Here is a 20,434-nt window from a genome sequence, read left to right on the forward strand (position 1 = left end):
TCTATTTTTTTAAGAATTAAGCTGAGATGGATTGTAGCTGGTTGGAGGTGTAGTAGTCTTTAACATTCACCACTGTTCTCACAGAGAGAATCTCGCTTATGAAGTGCTCTAATCATATAAAAACTGAGCCACATATAATTTTGAAAGATAACACTGCTATATGACACAATAATCTATTGTATTCGTGAGCTGGGCTAGAGAATTACCAACGCCAGTAGTGTTCAAACTTGTACGCCAACCGGATCCATCATGTCCCAGGGCTCCTATAAGATGTGGGGTGGTCGCTTCAGCGAGAAGCCCCATGAAGCACTCCAGTCGCTCAACAATAGTCTGCCCTACGATTCCCGCTTGTATGCGGATGATCTGGATGCCAGCAAGGCGTATGCAGAGGCTCTCCACAGAGCGGGTCACCTGAACGAAGCAGAAGCCGATAAGCTGGTAAAGAATCTCGAGTTGCTGCGATTTGACTGGATCGAAGGGTCTGTGAAGTTCCTGCCTGGAGATGAGGATGTCCACACGGTTAACGAACGTCTTTTGGTGGGGATAACCGGCGAGCTGGGCCAGCGGCTTCACACGGGGAGGAGCAGAAATGACCAGGTGGTCACCGACATGAAGCTTTGGCTTCGCAAGGCCATCCGGGAGACCTTGGGCCGCTTGAGTCGGGTCATCGAAGCCGCCACCCGGCAGGCGGAACTCCACCTGGGCGTCCTTATGCCAGGATACACGCATTTACAGCGGGCCCAGACCGTCCAGTTCTCGCACTGGCTGCTGTCCCACGCATTCGCCCTAAGGGAGGATGCCCAGCGACTGGTGCAGCTAAGGGATAGGTCTAATGTCCTTCCCCTGGGAAGTGGTGCCCTGGCGGGCAATCCGCTCGGCATCGATCGGCTGTGGCTGGCTGAGAGGCTGGGATTCTCAGGAGTCACGGCCAACAGCATGCACGCCGTTGGAGACCGCGATTTTGTAGGTGAGTCTCTTAAGAAACGCCCACTTAAGTCATTTCAATGTCGTTGATACTGCAATTTGGGTGCGATAGATTTCTTATCTCGACATTTTGTTTCTCAGGGGAGACGCTGATAAGGCGGGCTAGAACACTTTATTGCTTAAGAATATAAAAATTCGTTCATACGATTTATTTTCTTTGCAATCGTTCTGATCGATAATTACTATAATCTAAAATATAGTGTTGCTCTTTTGTCAGTTTTGTTTTTTTCGCTTTAATATTTTTTCAAGCTTCTCCCTTGTGCATATGTATAACATCATGTAGTTTTTCCAAAGTATATTTAAAATTGTAATGCTTAAAAGGTTCTTTGCAAAGGTTCTTAAACATTTTGGGTAGTATATATATAATTTTGTTCAGCAACTGAAAACGTACATAACTGCAACTGCCAGGTCAAACTGATTTCCTAGGAGGTTGCAAAATGAACACAAGAGCTTCGCAGATCTTTTACCTGACCTGGTATTTTAATCGCTTCGCGCTTTCAGTTGACTTTATATATTGCTGCTCTATGGTGAGCCTACATCTGTCCCGATTGGCCGAGGATCTCATCATATATAGCACCAAAGAGTTCGATTTCATCCGACTGGCTGATGGCTTTTCCAGTGGCAGCAGCCTGATGCCCCAGAAACGCAATCCGGACAGTTTGGAGCTCATTCGCGGAATGTCCGGAGTGATCACCTCCAATCTTACGGGTATTATGATGACCATCAAGGGCACTCCGTCCACCTACAACAAGGACTTGCAGTTTGACAAGGAATACTGCTTCCATTCCTTCGACAAGCTGTCCCAGGTGCTGGATGTGACCGACGGTGTTCTACAGACGATGCATGTGAAACAGGAATCGATGGAGGCGGCTCTTAGCACGGACATGTTGGCCACTGATTGGGTATGGTGATTTGATGAGTATTAGCTGGCCGTTTGTGCTAACTTTTTTAAATAACTTAAGAACAACCTCTTAAAAGACTGTTTACCCTTCCAAAATGTTTTTTGAAAACATAAAACATTTTGTGAAATCCTAAAAGTATTTTCAATGTTTTCGAACTGATAGATTTTTTTTTAAAAAGGGTACGTTTTATTTATTTAATTTTTGTAGCTTTTTAATAATGATGATGATGCCAATGTGCATTTTTTCATAAAATAAACTTTCTGAATTCTTTGTTTTTAAATTTTTTAAAACCAAATTTGCCTCGTCATAAATATTTAAAATTCAACAATTTTAATTTTTAAATGTATTTGTTGGTCGTAAAGATAAAATTGTCGTTAATCCGATTTCACGCAGATCGTTCAAAAGGAAGTGAGTAAATTATAAAAGCGAATAATACTTTTTATGTTCCTTTCAGGCCTACTATCTGGTGAAAAAGGGTATTCCTTTCCGCCAGGCGCACCACATTATCGGTCGCGTGGTTTCAGAGGCTGAAAACCGGGGCGTGGATATTACTGATCTGCCACTGGGCGAGCTGCAGGCCTTTAGTCCTGTATTTGGATCGGATATCGTTCAAGTGGCCGACTACTCCAACAATGTGCAGCAGTACAACGCGATCGGCGGAACCGCCAGTAGCAGCGTCGTGGAGCAGTTGCGATTGCTCAATAAGTTTGTCAAGGAATTGCGCAAACAGTCATAGGGACCTCAAGCTCATTTAATTTTCCTTTGTGTAACATGTATATATCTTATTAGTCGTGATTATTAAATTCACTCAATAATTTACAACGGTTAAACGCGCGTTATACTCGTTTTGACCTCGTGGTGTATCTTTTATGTTTTTTTGGACGTCAAATGGGTGGACTGTCAGGCCTTTTAACTTTTCTTTATGGAGTTTTTGCTTGTTATCATTAAAAGTGATTTCAGGGTCCCGCAACAAAAAATTTTTCAGGAAAACCTGATAAAAAAACATCAAGGTCACAATTTGTAATTGGCCAAAGACTCCAGGCAGTTGTCGCAAAATTAATGAATGCAATGCGGAAAAGGTACGTTGGAAAACCATTTTTCTGTCGCTTATATACCCAAGATTATAATATCTCGAACAATTTCGAGGATGATCTTCATGTATTCTGCATTCGCGGTCAATCAAGAATAGTATTTTCGAGAAATTCGGAGATCAGGGCCGTAAAATAGAGTAGACTAGACTATTATATACCCATTACTCAGCTAGCCAATTTAACTTATAAACATATAATCATCTTTTGGCAAATCTAGCTTCAATATTGTGGGCTCCAACAGTTTTCGATTTCAGAAACCGCTCATCTATTGCAAAAACTTTTATTGCTCATAACTTTTTAGGATTGTATAATTTTTTACCATGTATGGACATTTTTAAGGTCCTACTCTCATCTGCAATTAAGGTTAGGGTCTGCGAATTGGTTTCAAAGTTTATAACTCATACGCACGGTTGAGGTTAATCAAAATTATTATTTTCATATAGGTGGCCCTGACTTGGATGGAAAGTCCGTTGTGTCTAGTTCTGACTTTAGTTTTCCCTCCTAAAATTCATATTGACCGAAGGGAAGGGGAAATCGATCCTTTTGAGAATAGATATAGCTGGTATACATGTCGTATGAGTAATTTTGAAAGAAACTTTGAGGACGTTTCGCAAGGTCTAAAACTCAACCAAAAAATGTAACTTTTTGAATACATTTTTTGAAAACTTTAATCAACCATGTAAAGGGGTGAGAACAAAATTTCCTTTTTTGGACCGCCATGTTGTACATAGATGGGTAATGATAAACAAAATCTTCAAAAATGTGGAAAAGCTTAAGCGAAGTGGGCCTTCGAATGGGCATGGAACATTCGGATAAAAAACTTGCGCTGAATCAGAAGCTAAGAAATCCGAATCTTATATCCAAACTCATAGAGCTCTTACATGGTCAGACAGACGGACTGTCAGACACGGTTAGATCGACTCGGCTAGTGATCCAGATCAAGAATATATGTATTCTCCGAATATATGTGGGAAAGGAAAAGAAGACAAGGAGTGGTCATGTCTACAACAGCTCTGCCTAAACTTATTTTACTTTATTTACATTAAGGTATATTCAAATCTGTTAACGTAAAATTATCGCTTGCAACTCTGTTAAAATATTATATTCGATACCGCACGAAAAGAATCGTCGCATAGAGTACTCGCTTTTGCTTTCTGTTTTTCCGAGGAAGAAGATGTAAAACGGAATATCTTATTGTCTATCAATTAAATAAAGTCATTAAACTTAATTGTTGAGATTATCTTTGAACCATCACCGGCGATCCTACAAATTTGGTGTCAGAAGTGGGATTTACTTGGAAAAACGGCAGAAAAGCGGACGTGCCACACAGATTCATTAAAATCAGAGTGCGGACAACATTGTTCTAGAAGGAGGGAAAGCAGTTCACTGGCAGATCGTATACACCTGAGAGGTAAAGTAAGGTGCGCAACCTGCGCAAAGGTTCTGCAAGTGAGCGAGGAGGCGTCAAAATCTTGCTTTGGGAAAGCGCAAATTGGGTGAAAAAGCCTGAAAAGCAGCGTCACCTTGGCCACAGGGTGTGTCGTGCCAAAGAAGGAAGACTTGAGACTACCAGCAAGTACCAGAACTGCGCTGTTCGCAGAAGAGGACAGTGAGCGATCTGGATCATTTTTTTTTGTATTTTTATACCTATAACCTATAATATTTCACAAAATTTAACCATTAAGTTAAGTACAATAATTTGTTATAATTGAAAATTTCTACTATATGTAAGCAGAGAGTAACAACGAGTACAGAATGCGGAGGGAAGAAATTTTGTCGCTTAACGTAAACGAGCTAAAAGAGCAATTATCACAGCTTAATTTAGCTACAAGTGGTAGAAAGCAAACATTGCAGGACAGACTTCTCGACCACTACAACTTACCGGCTGACGACATCGAAGATGAGGAATCTGACTACGGGGATGCAAGTTCAATGCACAACCCAAGACCCAAATCAGACGAAGGCCGTAGTTCATTTACACTGCGCGACATTGAGGACTCACTTTCTCAGTTTAATGGTTCGAGCCAGCCGTCTGTTCACAGCTGGATCCAAGAGTTTGAAGATAATGCCGCAGCAGTCCAATGGAATAGTCTTCAAATGTTTATCTATTCGAAGCAATTGTTAAAGGGAGCAGCTAAAATATTTGTTCGAAGTCAGCCAGGTATTTCCAACTGGTCAACTCTCAAGCGAGCTTTAGAAGCTGAGTTCGGCTCAGAGGTATCGGCAATTGAAGTCCACCGAACATTAAAAAACCGGCGAAAAGGCCCAAATGAGGATTACAAGGAGTATCTCTATTCACTCATGGAAATAGGAAAGCCTGTCAATCTGGACGACCCCAGCCTTATAGAGTACTTCATCGAAGGGATACCCGACTCGAGAGCCAACAAAAGCAACTTATACCAGGCCAGGACTCTGCAGGAACTGAAGGAGCAAATAAAGGTATATGAGAAAATTCGCTGCAGTCGCCCTCAATTGCTTAATACGGCTAAATCTCATTATACCAATGAAGACAAGAAACCTGATGTGATCAAACAGCATGCCAAAAAATGTTTTAAGTGTGGTGATCCTTCGCATTTTGCCAGGGAGTGTAAACAGCCCATTAAATGCTACAGATGCGAACAGCTTGGCCACAAGGCATCGAATTGTCCAGGCAATAGGATCGCTGAAAAGAAGGAGGGAAAAAGTGCCAACTCCATGACGAACCATATCAGTAGCAGTGGCAAATGTATATTTAAGGAAATTTCCTGTAATGGCGTTCGATTTTCCGCTTTGATCGATACAGGCTGTGATCTTTGCCTTATCCGTGATGACGTAGTTGAGAAGCTAGGAAATATCGAGCTTACAAACGAAAAACACTGTTTATTGGGTATTTGTAACAGCGAGCTAAATACGCTTGGCAGTTTCGCAACCACAGTTGTGGTAGACAACGCTTGTTTGGACTTAAACTTTCACGTTACCAGCAGAAATGATATTAAGTACTCAGCAGTCATCGGGAATAGCGTCCTGAAGCTGGTGGACTTGATATTCTCAGAGAATTCGGTAACATTTCAACAAAAAGGGAACCACAACATCCTGGAGTCTTTTGCCGGAGAGAAAGCAGTCCAGTCTGAGTTACACATATTCCAGGAATACCCCCAGATGTGTCTTTTTGCTGAAGGTGAGGATCCCGAGATCGACGTCGCTCACCTGGAGAGACCAATTGCTAAAACTGTAAGAGATTTGATCAACAACTACAAGCCAGAGAAGAAAAAGGACAGTCCCATTCAGATGAAGATATTGCTAAATGACGAATACCCAGTCTATGAACGCCCTCGGCGCATTTCACCTGCAGACAAGACAATTATCGACAACCAGGTAGAGAAATGGTTAGAAGAGAAGATTGTCCAACCAAGTTCGTCTGAGTATGCCTCGCCGGTTGTCTTGGTACCGAAAAAGGATGGCAGCAAGCGCCTTTGCTGCGATTATAGACGACTAAACGCTAAGATTGCCAAGGATCACTTTCCGATGCCACTTATAGACGATGTCATTGAAAAAATGCAAGGAAACAGCCTCTTCACAACACTTGACTTAGCGAATGGATTTTTCCATGTACCAGTTGAGCAAAATTCGAGAAAATATACATCTTTCGTGACACATGCAGGGCAATTCGAGTTTTTATATGTCCCTTTTGGAATTTCGAACTCACCAGCCGTATTTTCAAGATACATTTATGCGATTCTACTAGATATGGTGCAAGATGGTACAGTCGTAACATACATGGATGATCTCATTATTCCCTCTAAGAATGTAAATGAAGGAATACAAAAGTTAGAGCGTGTCCTAAATCGAGCTTCGGAGTTTAACTTGAAAATTAAGTGGAGCAAATGCCAGTTTCTCAAGGGAAAGGTAGACTTTTTGGGGTACATTGTCGAAGGAGAGACCATAAGACCGTCAGAGGCCAAAACTCAAGCAGTCAAGAACTTTTCAATTCCACATGACCGAAAGAGTCTTCAGCGTTTCCTTGGACTAACATCCTATTTTAGGCGATTCATTGCAGATTACGCGTTGAAAGCCAAACCACTTTCCGACTTGCTTCGTAAGGAAATTCCTTTCCGATTCGCCGAAGAACAGCTTGTAGCATTTGAGCAACTAAAAGTAGCATTGATATCTGCACCGGTGTTACGTTTATATAATCCTAAAGCTCAAACGGAGATACACACTGACGCTTCTATGCACGGTTACGGGGGTGTTCTTCTGCAAAAAGATCCGGACGATCAACAGTTGCACCCTATCCAATACCTAAGTCGAAAGACGAAGCCAGCTGAAGAGAAATACCACTCTTACGAGCTCGAAGTGTTGGCTATAGTTGAAGCTTTAAAAAAATGGCGTGTCTATTTACTTGGGATAAAGTTCAAAATTATAACCGACTGCAACGCATTTGCTTTAACGATGAAAAAGCGTGGAGAAGTTCCTCTAAGAGTGGCACGGTGGGCATTGTTTCTCCAGGATTATGACTATGTCATCGAACATCGAAGCGGCAGCAAAATGCGTCACGTAGACGCCTTAAGTCGTGTTTCATGTCTAATGTTGGAAGACACTTTGCATCACAAGTTGCAGGAAGCACAGTCGCAGGATGAATGGGTTCGGGCAGTAATGGCCGCCCTCGAAAACAGCACATATGGTGACTTCTTTATTAAGCATGGCATATTGTACAAGGATCCTGTCAAAGAACTGATTGTGGTGCCGACATTAATGGAGGAAGAAATCATTCGTATGGCCCATAAGCAAGGACATTTCTCAGTAAAAAGAACTCAAGAGGCTGTCGAGAAGACATTTTACATACCGAACTTATCGAAAAAAGTAATAAGAGTGGTCAAGAGTTGCGTCGAATGTATTATTTCTGAAGGCAAGGCAGGCAAAAAGGAAGGTTTCTTAACACCCATTAACAAAGATGACAAGCCGTTGGAAACATATCATGTTGATCATGTAGGACCAATAGAGCAGACCAGCAAGAACTACAACTACATTCTCGTCGTGATCGATGCGTTCTCTAAGTTTGTCTGGCTCCACCCGACAAAAAATACAACCGCTGAAGGAGTTATCGATCGACTTACCCGTCAAGCGGCAGTGTTTGGAAACCCTAAGCGCATAATATCAGATAGAGGGGCAGCGTTTGTTGCAAACACATTTAGGCAATACTGCGACGAGAACGGGATACAGCATCTAATGATAGCCACTGGAGTTCCCCGAGGGAATGGTCAGGTGGAGCGAATCCATAAAATCGTAATCCCAATGTTGGCCAAGCTTTGTCAAGAGAAATCGTCCAGCTGGTATAAACATCTAGAGGTTGTGCAGCAAGTAATGAACAGCACACCCCCAAGAAGCACGAAACTATCACCCTTCAGGATATTAACAGGGGTTGAAATGAGGACCAACAAACTATCCGAGCTCAACACGTTCCTTGAAGATGCCGCTATCGAAGAATTGGACCAAGAGAGAGAGAGCGTTCGTATGGAAGCGAAGAGTAACATCTCCAAAATTCAGCAAGAGAATCGTAGGTCCTTTAACAAGGGTCGTAAGAAGGAGCTGAATTACAAAATCAACGAACTCGTCGCCATAAAGCGCACACAGTACGGGACCGGCTTAAAGTTAAAACCAAAATTCTTTGGACCTTACAAAGTAGTCAGGACTCTTCCCCATGGCCGATATGACGTGGAGAAAGTTGGTGACCATGAAGGTCCAGGGAAAACATCAACCGTCGCTGAATATATGAAGAAATGGAATCCTCAGTCAGACTCAGCAGAAGAACCATCATTCGAGCCGAATGATGAATCAGGATGGCCGATTGTGGGAAAGGAAAAGAAGACAAGGAGTGGTCATGTCTACAACAGCTCTGCCTAAACTTATTTTACTTTATTTACATTAAGGTATATTCAAATCTGTTAACGTAAAATTATCGCTTGCAACTCTGTTAAAATATTATATTCGATACCGCACGAAAAGAATCGTCGCATAGAGTACTCGCTTTTGCTTTCTGTTTTTCCGAGGAAGAAGATGTAAAACGGAATATCTTATTGTCTATCAATTAAATAAAGTCATTAAACTTAATTGTTGAGATTATCTTTGAACCATCACCGGCGATCCTACATATATACTCTGACTGAAATTGTATTACCCTTTGCAAGACTATAAATATAGTTGCGTAAATATTATTTTTGCCAGATTTTGCTTTATATCTGCTATCACTAAAAAAATTGTTTATCAGCAAGTAGTCCTAGGACCATTGCGTTTATTTCGTTTTACTACTTTTTTTTAGATGACAAATTATAAAGTTACATTTACAAGCGGATCTCTTTGGGTATGCTATGTGGTATAAATAGGGCTTCGATCAGTATCGACTCCTAGTTAACGCTGGGGCTCTGGGGCGTGTAGGTGTAGGGTTCCTGGGTGCCCTGTTCGCCGTTGTCCAGCTGCTGGTAGCCGGTGACCGCGGAGTTCTGGGGCGGACCCATCTTTCCCCCGGAGATCAGGACGCCCAGGCTCTGCTGCAGCTGCCAGCGGCGGGCTTCGCGGATGGACTTGTTCCGGCGTAGTGTCTTGGCCAACATGAAGGCGCACAGGACGCCCAACAGCTGGACAAAGGCCACCGTGGTGGCTCCGGTGGCGATCAACATGGCGCTCTGTGACACTATGAAGTTCATCTTGCGGAAGCAGCCGTAATCGAATGTTTCCAGACAGGTCACCTGGTTGGAGTCGCTCAAATCCACGGCCGGTCGACCGCAGCACGAGTTGGGCACCACCACGTCGTCCGCTCCAAGTGTCGAATTCTTGTTGGGACCATAGCAGTCCTTCCAATCCTCCGGCTCATCCACTCCGCAGCACTCAAGCTTTAAACAAGAAAAAACATTAATTAATAAGTTAATTTTCGCAAAAATTACTTAATTTTTCAAAATTAAACTTCTGTTGTTTTGAAAAATATTTAAGTAGTTCCTTCAAGCCTTTCTTGAAAAAATTGGACCTAAAATTCGACACTTTTCTTTAAAAATATGTATAAAGTGCTTCGATTGCAAGATACCCGTTACTTAGCTAAAGGCGACTTTTTCTGAGAATGCGAGGCCGCAACCTAGCGGCAATTACAATAATACTTCTTAAGGAATGGTCGGACTTGCACAATTAGTAGATTAACGAAATAAAATCTAATTTTTACTTTAAAAAAATCTTTAAAAACAAGGTTCCACAAACACAATTTAGCACTTGCGGGTGTTAAGGTGGGCGCTCAATATATTTCGGTGTACATTTGACGGAAAAAAGATGAATAAATAGGCCTATAAGTTAATGAGTTAAATTTGATAGCTGAGTAATGGGTATATAATTGTCGAGGCACTGGTCTATAGAATTCTCTCTTGTTATCTCTGTTTTTTTTTAGCATCAAAACTGTGTGCTCCACAGCTTAGGGCAGTTTGTGGTCGTTAGAATGGTCGTGGCAAAGTTTTTGGGTCAATACATACATAGGTATTAATGAATCCAATATTCGGGCGTTATTTTGGAAGAGGAACCCTGCTGAAATAAACTTGCGCTGTGCAGGAATTTCTCAAATTTGCTTGCCTAATCCCAACTTTCTAGCTTTTATAGTTTCATATGTCCGGACGGACGGACATGGCTAGTTCAACTCAGCTAGTCTCTCTGATCAAGAACATATATACATTTTTGAAACGGAAACGTTTCCTTTCACCTTTTACATACTTTCTGATGAATATAATATACCCTTTTACTCTACTTAAGAGGAACATGAAGATTACCAAATTTTTAAAAGAAAATGGAATTTTTTTCATCACGCCAAGACCTTAATTTTACGATATTATTTTATATGTTGTTCATATAATTGTGGTTTTTGTACCTGCTTCTCCTTTGGGCAGGGAAACGTTACACTATTTATTAAACTTACCCCAGACTGCATGAAGTCCACTCCAGCTGCCACATAGGGATCGTTGTCGTATTCTTGCAGGGCCTGGTGCATTGTTCGGATGAGCATGCCTTTAACCTGGGATTGCATCACGAAGGCGGCGATGGCTGCAGAAACCTCAAGGATGAAAACCAGGAACAGGCACACTCCGTACTGAAGAGGAGTAAGACTATTATTCCACAGTTGCACAGAACAGATAGTAAACAAATCTATAATTTAATTTCTACTAAGAAACTGCAGTTAATGTTTATTCTAGAACTAGCATCTTCCTCAAAATGGTACAGCCATCAATAGGACATCTTACTGGTATTATATTGAGTTATATTTTTACTATTTAGTAATGGTAATGTAATATAACTTGTTTGTACTGCTGTTAGTGCATCAACGATCAAAACTCACCAGATTAATGACCATCACACTCTCCTTGACGGCTCCATAAGCTCCCAGAGTGGCCACTGCGATCAGAATAAATCCAATGGCGATAAGGAGCGCCGGAGGCGAAGAGAAGTGTCCATCAATAAACAGGCTGAAGTCGCCGAAAATAGTCTGGATGGTAGTTCCTACCATTATCAGTAGGATGGCGGTTAGCTGCAAGGAAAGGGGAATCAGGTTAAGAATTGCATGATAAAGCTCATTTTGGGCGGCATTCTCAGTGTGACATTTCGATATGAGTTTTTCAAAATGACCCCCTAGGTGTAAGTATGGAAAGTCAATGTAATACAAATACAATTTAAAAATTTTTTTTAAATTATTTTTTTTAAGCTCATGCTTAAAGAATATAAAGTATTCTCAAGTTAAGAAATAAAATACCAATTTTGTCTCAATTTAAGAACATTCGGACATGATTTCTTAATTTTAGACTGTTTTTTCTATTTGTGGGTATTATTATTATGCCGATCAACTAATAACCTAATCTAGAAGATCTAACATTGGCAAACTGCTACGATTTTTAATAATCAACTAATTTATTCTTCTAATATTACTTGTATACTGCAGAGCGTTGATATACTTTTTCGCCATTATGTTTGCTAATATTATTTGTAAACTTTAAAAGCATTCGTGCTTCAGCAGCCCCCCTCCAAGTTTACAAATATTTGTTTGTTTAAAAGCAAGTATGTAAGCATTTGAAAATTGTTGATTAACAACAATAAAATCACCTGTAGACAAGTCGAAAAAACATTATATTACCTGGCACGGAAATGCATTCGAATTTTTATGTGGTTTCACCAACACAGTTCAATATCTTTAAGACTTGTTATCTTATCAAAATGAGTAATTGTTTTACTGTTTAAACTTTAAAGGTAACTGAGCTATTTAAAGAATGGTGAAATATGGGAAAAGAATTACGGTAAAATATTAGGTAGTTATTTACAGGTATTAGGTATTAGTAAAGTTGAATTTTTAAGAATGGACATTGATATCTATTGTTACCAACGATATATTCGAAATACTCTCAAGAGTTTTGAGTCTTATTATTATTTATTTTAAGAAGCTTCCGAAAACAGTTGGTAAGAGAAATTGCTTAATTTGTTCTTGACCCGTTTCTCTCTCTCTTTCTGGTTTCCCAGTTTGCTCTTATTTATTTTTTAAGCGACTTACGTATGCGCAAAATGATTCACAAAAAAAAAACAACACCCACACATTTGTTTCCCTCTAAGGCTGATAAGAATAGGTGTGTTATATGATAAAACAACTAAACGCAGAAAACGGAAAATAAATCAAGATGGCGGAATTGTGATTCATGGATAGCAATATTGAATGACTAAAATCCAGGATCAACTCACCGCAAACATAAAGCTCACGATGATGAGCATGTATTTGGCGCACTTCATGCCGGAATTCAGCTGTAAGTCCCTATTCGCCATTCTGCTTTTCCAATTCTTGCTCGAATGTCAGCTGCAATATGAAGAAGTGTTAGTAATGGGTAGATTCCGATATATGGTAAGATACAGTTTGTCAAATAATTCTTTGCAAAAGGAAAAATGTCATTAAAATTCATTTTAAAGTTGTATTTTTATTAACAAGAATAGGACCTATTTAATTTTTTCTTTTATATTATGGTTAAGGTGCTTAATATCTACAACTATGAATAAAAAACAGAACATATTTCAGCATGAAACATAGGAAAAAACAACAAAAACAAAAATTCAGAACATAATCAGTTGTCAATTAATTCTTTGCAAAATGTAAACAGTAGCTAAAGAAAGACACAAAACAAAGTAACGGTAACTAAATTTCGAGAAAAATGAACACGTTCGTTTTTGTTATGTTCTTATCTCCCATGATCATTAAGAATTAACTATTAACAAGTGCACAAGTGATCCTAATCCGCTGTTTAAACAATGCCCGGCAAAAGAGTTGATGAAAACCTTATTCAATTAGTTTATTACAACTATTACAATAATAAAACGGCAAAGGAATTATCAACTATGTTTGATATTAAACTAAGGACAATTTACAACATAATTAATCGAGCGAAAATACAAAACCGTCTGCATTTAAACAATTCTCCAGGCAGGCCACCAAAGCTTACCAGACGAGACCATTCAAAAATTTTGAAAAATATTAATAATAATCCGCAAACTACACTTAGGCAGTTGGCTCTGGACTTAAAAAATGATTGCAACAAAACAGTGAGCCACGAGACCATCAGAAAAGTTCTCAACACACACAAATACTCTTCCCACGTAGCCAGAAAGAAACCTTTGCTTTCTGCTATTAACATCGATAGGCGGCTAAAATTTTCTATTGCCAATGCTAACAGGCCGGCGGAGTACTGGAATGACGTGATTTTTTGTGATGAGACCAAAATAATGTTGTACTATCATGATGGACCCAGCAATGTTTGGAGAAAGCCCAACACAGCCTTAAAACAGAAGAATATCATACCAACAGTGAAGTTTGGAAAGCTATCCGTAATGGTTTGGGGATGTATTTCATCCAAGGGCGTCGGAGAACTCCGAATTTTTAACGACATTATGACCAAAGAATTTTATTTGGATATTTTGAAAAAAGAATTGACCAAAAGCGTCGTTGATTTTGGCTTCATTAACCCTCAAAACCCAAATAAGCTTCAGTACAAGCTTTATCAAGACCCCAAGCACAAATCGTGGATTTGTAGGAACTGGCTGCTGTATAACTGCAGCAAAGTAATTGACACTCCTGCCCAGAGTCCTGACTTGAACCCCATCGAAAACTTGTGGGCTTTATTAAAGAAGAAGGTGGCTAAACGCGGTCCGACCAATAAAAATGCTTTGATCAAAGCGATCCATGAGGAATGGAAGAAAATACCTGAGTATTATGACTTAAATCAACTTATTCAATCTATGCCTCGTCGCCTGAATGCTGTCTTGGATGCCAAAGGACACCACACTAAATATTAGAAAAATAACGGTTATATTTTATATGATTTCGTTTCGAATTTAACCAATGCTTACATTTTGCAAAGAATTAATTGACAACTGATTATGTTCTGAATTTTTGTTTTTGTTGTTTTTTCCTAAGTTTCATGCTGAAATATGTTCTGTTTTTTATTTATAGTTGTAGATATTAAGCACCTTAACCATAATGTAAAAGAAAAAATTAAATAAATCCTATTCTTGTTAATAAAAATACAACTTTAAAATGAATTTTAATGACATTTTCCCTTTTGCAAAGAATTATTTGACAAACTGTATAGTATATATCGCTCGCTTTAATGGGTCGCCGACCGACTTTGCAGTGAACGTACTTTAACTTTTGCTAGTCACACGTGAACTGAGTGGCAAAACGGTAAACGCAATCGACGAACTCGTTGCGAGTCGTTGGTCTCTCTCCCACGCTCTGAAAGGGGTCGTCCGGCCTTGCCACCCACTCCCGACCACTCTCCCTCTTACACTGCGAGAAAATTCTTACGCAAAGATTGAGTACAAAAGATTCTAGCCGTATAGCTCCCGATTTTTTTAAGATATTGTAAATAAATAATGAATAATACTCTTGACCGAATCATTTTAAAAAGTAATTCCTTTATAGGCTGTTAAACCGTTATTTATTTGGTTGAACCTGCGTAAGTTATTTTGGTCATCAATCAAGTTTTCGTATACGTTTCATATCTTATTTTGAAGCGATTTGGGAATTTCTCCTTTTTTTTGCGGTGCACCTGGCACTTCTACTCTCTGGATAGCTTATCAGGCAGAAATTGTTCTAGTCTGTCAGTTAAACAAATATCAGATAAGATAACAGCTGCCTTGTTCTCATTAGCCGAGTTTTCGCAATATAACGGAAACTAAGTTATCGAATATTGGGGCGACTCAATGAAATATTCAGTTTGTTTCTTATATTTAACTTACTATGTATAACTGACAAACTAACTATCTAATAGAGTATGTGCTTACACTCCCCTTCATATTAATATACTTTGCTGGTCAAGTTCACATGTCAAGGCCATTCGCTCAATCGAGTATATAATCGATTCAAATTCAGTTTTAAGTGAGTCAACATCTATGTTTTATCGATTTTTTAATCGCACTGCACTTCCGAATAGCTTAAATTATTCAAAGGTAAACACAGGTGTTCTTGCTCATAAGTGTGCTAGCGGTTTGTCTGACTTGGGTGGGAAACAATAATTTTATTGGATCAAAATGGATGTTTTTAAAATATCGCTTCTTTGTATATTTAAAATATAAAGACTATGAATGCAACTTAATGTTCTGCAGACCTAGGGATATTGGACGCGTTGGCTACCGTGATCTCCTTCGCCAGAGATAAATACATTATATATTTTATAGGTACTAATATTTGGCCAGGGCTATCAGTTTCTATTTACTGCGCATTATTCTTTATCGTTAAACTTTTGTGTCTTAACTTTTCTTACGTTATTTCATAAGTATTTGTATATACATATGGTCGAACGATTTGATTGTGTAGATCAATGCACATGCAATCATAAAGACCGCAACACCCTATAGGATCGATAAGATTGGATTTTTATAATCCAACCAATACAAACCCATTATGCCAGATAAGCTTTTATAAATCAACAATCTATAAATTTGGTAAAATTTTTGTTCAAAACACTATATTTTTATTCACACAAGCCGAAGAAAATTTCAATAAAGGACTAAAAACATTCGTAGGCTTAATAAAGTCTTAAAAGTAAGCAGCTGAGCTTGGCTTCCTAAGTTCCTGTTTCGCATTGCACAGAATCCAGATCCTTAGGACTTACATAAACCCAGTAATGCCGTTGCGTATTTTGATCTCACGCGCGATATAGCAAGCAAAGATGACTCCGAAGAACTGGTGAGAAGAAAGGAACATAAATTTGGGTATTAGGTTTTTAGTAAACGTTGAATATTAAATTGTAGTACAACCCTTAGCTAAACTAGAAAAAAGGGCAACTTGAAAATACTTAATTTCATAGTTTTTGTGTTGCTGGGATATATATATTCACTATCAGATCTTATTAAACGAGATCTTTAGACTTCTTTGTGTAGTTACACAAGCAGTCTTGATGGGACTACCCCTCAATCGAACCAACTCACCTGCAATATGGCGATGACTACGCCCGCTGCTCCCAGGCTGACCGCGTGGGCGGAAATGTAGCTGGAGAATCCGTCGAGGCAGCCGTACTCGTGGCGTACGCCGACGCTGGTAACGTTGGCCCAGCAGTTGAAGCTGCCCACTGCGCCCACGGGAACGCTGCAGCAGGAGATGGGCAGCAGATCGTCGGAGAAGGTCACGTTCCAGTCACTGTAGGAGGTCACTCCACAGCAGTCGAATTCCCGCTGCACATCGTCCCAGAGTCGAGTGGTGGCATTCTGGTTGTCACCACCATACTCTTTTAGCGAAGCAGTCAGCGATGTTTGGATCAACTTGGAGGCGTCGTTGCGCAGCACATAGCCGCTAATGCCAGCAGCCAGCTCCAGGATAAAGATAATGGCCAGCATGATCGAGAAGCTGAGCACCAGGCAGTAGTTCTCCTTCAGGGCACCCCAGCACCCGAAAAACGAGATCACGATGATAAACGATCCGATCACGATCAGGAACGTGGGGATCGAGAAGAACTTGCCGGCCAGGAAGAGCTCATAGCCAGTGTAGACGGCCCCAACTCCGGCTCCAACGGCAATCAGAATGATGCCGGTAATCTGGGAGCATAATTAAAATGATCGATATTAATATCTTTACATTTAGTGTCTGAACAAGTATGGGTTTTATGCTTGGTAACTAATAATATTTAATTAGAGTTAAATAGCTGATTTACAAATATTTTTACGAATTGTACTAATTATTTATCCAGTGGCGGATTCAGGACTTGGTTGTGAGGGGGATATAAAAAAATGAGTAGAAATCAAATATTTGGAATAAAATATATGCATATACATAAGCACATAATTATATTATATCCTATTATGGTTTTGTTGCTTTTAGCAAGCAAGTTTATTTGGTTTTCGCCGGTGACGGTTGTTTGAAATTTAGACAAGATAATGCTCTCGTGATTCTTCAGACATTGTAAGACCAATAAAATACGAATGTTTTTTTTTAATGAAATATAGGTTTCTAGTATGTTTTGTTACATGCCCGTAACAATTTATTTGACAATGCAGAATGACTTTGTATTTTTATACCCTCGCAGAGGGTATAATGTTTTCAGTCAGAAGTTTGCAAGGCAGTGAAAAAGTCGTTTTCGACCCCATATATATATTCTTGATAGTGATGACACTAGACGAGTCGATATAGCCATGTCCGTCTGTTCGTTTTTACGCAAACTAGTCTCTCAAATTTAATGCTATCGGGATGAAATCTTCCCAAAAAACGTATTTCTATTGCAGGTAGTATATAAGTCGGAACGCGCCCGATCGGACAAGTATATCCAATAGCTCCAATTGGAATAGTAGAAAAAATATTTTAAAAAAAATGTAAAAAATTTAACTATGGTTTTTATTGACATAATAATATCTACTCTTGGGACTATCATTCTTTTAATATTTTAGAGTTTTGAATTAAATTAAAAACAAATCGGACGACTTTATCATATAGCTGCCATAGGAACGATCGGATAATAATGTCAAAATAGCACACAGACCGTTATGATTCATTTTCGGTAAACATATACGGTAGTAAATTGAAATTAGTTTTCAAAAAATCGAAAATCTCTGCTCCCATGTGAACGATCTGCAAGGGTATAGAAACTTCAGCGTGCCGAAGTTAGCTTCCTTTCTTGTTACTTTATAGAATTGATCGTACATGTGATTCCCCTGTTACCAGTGAGGATTGATCACTTGCCCAATCTAATCGCCAGCTTCATTATCAGGGACTTTGAATGGTGACTCATCCAAACAATAAAATATATCAATTACTTACCAAAAAGATCAAGGTAAATCCAAACAGCGTATATTTCACCGCATTGGCGCTGCCCGTTAGGATCGACATCGTTCTTTTTTAGTTTAAGCTCTGTAAAATCAATAGTATTAAAGTTCATTATAAAATGTTAAAGTCTTAATAACTAGGATGGCTTGACTAACTTCTTGGACGAACAAAAAATTGAACACAACCGTTGCGAATCGATTCGGAAAGTTAAATGAAGTGTACTGAAGTGCAAACTAAGACACCAAGGAAGGTTCTACTTCTAATCAACCAAATCTATATATATAATTTTTTCTTATCAGTAAATAATATAGTACTCTGCTTTTGTTTAAGCCAAATGTGGTCAACTACCTGCTGTTTTTCATGTGCTGATGTTGCCTAGACCGCCATTTCAGACAAGATAAACGAACTTTTGAAACCGATAAGATACGTTATAATTAGATAAAAAGTTTGCTGTTTATTTTATAGCATAGACAAAACAAAAGTGATATTAGTATTTCTTTTACAATATTAAAATGTGAATAACGAATTTAGAGAATTAAAATAATATCTTAAAGGAGGTCAAACTTTGTTACTTATTTGATTAACACACGAAGTCTGAGCAGTCTTCAATACAGGTGTTTTCCCCATTCAACTTTATAAAACGCACATACACTCTTTGTTAAGTTTGATAATAACGATTATCATCATAATGTTAGATAGGAAACTAAATACCAAAGGTTTCCCTGGCTATTTAATCTATACCGATGACTCATTTATGTGTCACACCAGTGGATCAGAGTATCTAAAATCACCAAACACGTTGGAATACATAATAATGTGGAGCACTGAAAGATATTCCTATTGATATGTAAGCTTTTTCCTTATCGGTGTCCCCATTGGAGCATAATGCAGTGGTACTTTACATTTATTTTATCAGCTTTCATTCTTTTTCATTCTACTCACAGCACAGAAAATGGACAATTTTAGTTCGACGTGACGGCAGTTGGACAACAACTGAGAGCCTCTTCCATTTACCGGAACGCTCACGTAGGATTATTACTACGAGCACCCATAAGCTTTGCTACCTATCACAACGTTGATTGGTGTGAGTATAGTGATAAAAAGTAAAATATATAATAAAGTACTTGGCGGAAAAGCTGTCAAAAGCTTTTCCCAGAGTTAGCACGGGTCTGCGAAAAGAGAACTTCCACGTAGTTTAACAAGTTTCATCAGCGATATTTTCAATTTTGTCTTTTGCTTAGGTAAATGGTTTTTGAGGCAGATTTATTTAATCACTTTAAATTCATTGTTTTCCCAACAAACAAACCTTTTTATGAAATACCGACCTTTTTAAATGTATCTGAAATTGTGAACTTGTACTCCCGTTTCATCATCCTATTAAAGGAAGCCACTTGTGTTCGAAAATATATATTTGAAAAATGTATTATATTTATTTCCATTCACTTTTGCTTTTCGTATACTAAATGCTATCGAAGAATATATATGAGTATCATTTGTTATTATATGTTTAGTTTTTAGTTTCATTAAGGGGAATTGCTGGCATAATTTTAATACTTGAATTTCGAGTGCAATGCCAAAGCGTTTTTTGTGGTGGTGGGGGAAGTGTGTATGGAAATGCGAACAGGAACTGGGAACTGGAACATTTTCAAAGTCACATTCTGCAATATCGAAGAGTTAGTAAATCGGTTAGGCTTGGATCCGTCAACCATGAGTAATTTGTTTGAAATTTTTTCACAATGCCAGAAAATTTCGCAAATTACCAAAAGAAAGTCTCATCGAATTGGGTTGGTCGTTCAGGTGTTAGTACGTATTACAAATGTAGATATATATCTTTAAATTGGGTGTTTATTTTTAGTAGTTCGTTGCTTTCTCGCTGGAGTTCCTTGTAGTATCCTACTTCCTATCCTTGCCGTGGCGATCGCGCTGATGTCTGCTGTTCGCAATCGACGAAGTGGTCAGGCCGTGCACGTGATGTGGCTGCTCCCGATGACCATGTCCAGATCCTTGATGCTTGCCGCTGCTGCTGTGCTGGTGCTGGTGATGTTGGTGTCCATTCAGTGTGCTTTTACCGTGTCTGGGGAGACAGAGAACAACCCGTTAGACTTACGTTCAATTACAAAGATTATTAATATGATTCTAGTGGTTTTTCTACTGTTTTTGGTTTTTCTTAG

The 20,434-nt window shown here is 39.1% G+C and overlaps 4 protein-coding genes across 14 annotated transcripts in view; 1 reads left to right on the forward strand and 3 right to left on the reverse strand.

The window, feature by feature from the left end:
- Positions 1-205: 205 nt before the first annotated feature.
- Positions 206-2,716, forward strand: Argl (Argininosuccinate lyase). Its single transcript, XM_036822696.3, has 3 exons — positions 206-967; positions 1,486-1,886; positions 2,341-2,716. Exons 1-3 carry the CDS (start codon positions 250-252, stop codon positions 2,620-2,622), a joined length of 1,401 nt encoding a protein of 466 aa, XP_036678591.3. The 5' UTR covers positions 206-249; the 3' UTR covers positions 2,623-2,716.
- A 6,494-nt stretch (positions 2,717-9,210) lies between these two features.
- Positions 9,211-14,781, reverse strand: Tsp29Fb (Tetraspanin 29Fb). The gene is made up of 5 exons (XM_017086893.4): positions 14,650-14,781; positions 12,704-12,815; positions 11,319-11,507; positions 10,902-11,072; positions 9,211-9,843 (listed from the first exon to the last, which is right to left on the reverse strand). The coding sequence occupies exons 2-5, from the start codon at positions 12,782-12,784 to the stop codon at positions 9,358-9,360; spliced, it is 927 nt and encodes a 308-aa protein (XP_016942382.1). The 5' UTR covers positions 12,785-12,815; positions 14,650-14,781; the 3' UTR covers positions 9,211-9,357.
- Positions 14,782-15,948: 1,167 nt separating this feature from the next.
- Tsp29Fa (Tetraspanin 29Fa) lies at positions 15,949-19,241 on the reverse strand. Of its 2 annotated transcripts, none has more exons than XM_017086559.4 (4): positions 19,206-19,241; positions 18,258-18,347; positions 16,439-17,041; positions 15,949-16,193 (listed from the first exon to the last, which is right to left on the reverse strand). In XM_017086559.4, the coding sequence occupies exons 2-4, from the start codon at positions 18,324-18,326 to the stop codon at positions 16,119-16,121; spliced, it is 747 nt and encodes a 248-aa protein (XP_016942048.2). In that variant the 5' UTR covers positions 18,327-18,347; positions 19,206-19,241; the 3' UTR covers positions 15,949-16,118. The 2 variants fall into 2 exon arrangements, with proteins under 2 accessions (XP_016942048.2, XP_016942049.2); XM_017086560.4 differs by lacking the exon at positions 19,206-19,241 and adding an exon at positions 18,419-18,555.
- Positions 19,242-19,669: 428 nt separating this feature from the next.
- The window catches only part of LOC108019106 (serine-rich adhesin for platelets), a 38,286-nt gene continuing 37,521 nt past the window's right edge, over positions 19,670-20,434 (reverse strand). For 6 of the 10 annotated variants that reach the window (XM_017086817.4, XM_070999541.1, XM_017086812.4 and 3 more), the window contains one exon: positions 20,196-20,337. Coding sequence is in view for 3 of the 10 variants with exons in the window: in XM_065868182.2 (XP_065724254.2) it covers positions 20,157-20,337 (181 nt within the window). In the remaining 7 variants the exon portion in view is untranslated. Of the gene's footprint in view, positions 20,338-20,434 lie in introns of all 10 variants that reach the window. The other 4 variants (XM_065868192.2, XM_065868182.2, XM_065868194.2 and 1 more) reach the window with 2 other exon arrangements.

The sequence above is a fragment of the Drosophila suzukii genome, chromosome 2L, assembly GCF_043229965.1.
Source record: "Drosophila suzukii chromosome 2L, CBGP_Dsuzu_IsoJpt1.0, whole genome shotgun sequence".
Taxonomy (NCBI): Eukaryota; Metazoa; Arthropoda; class Insecta; order Diptera; family Drosophilidae; genus Drosophila; species Drosophila suzukii.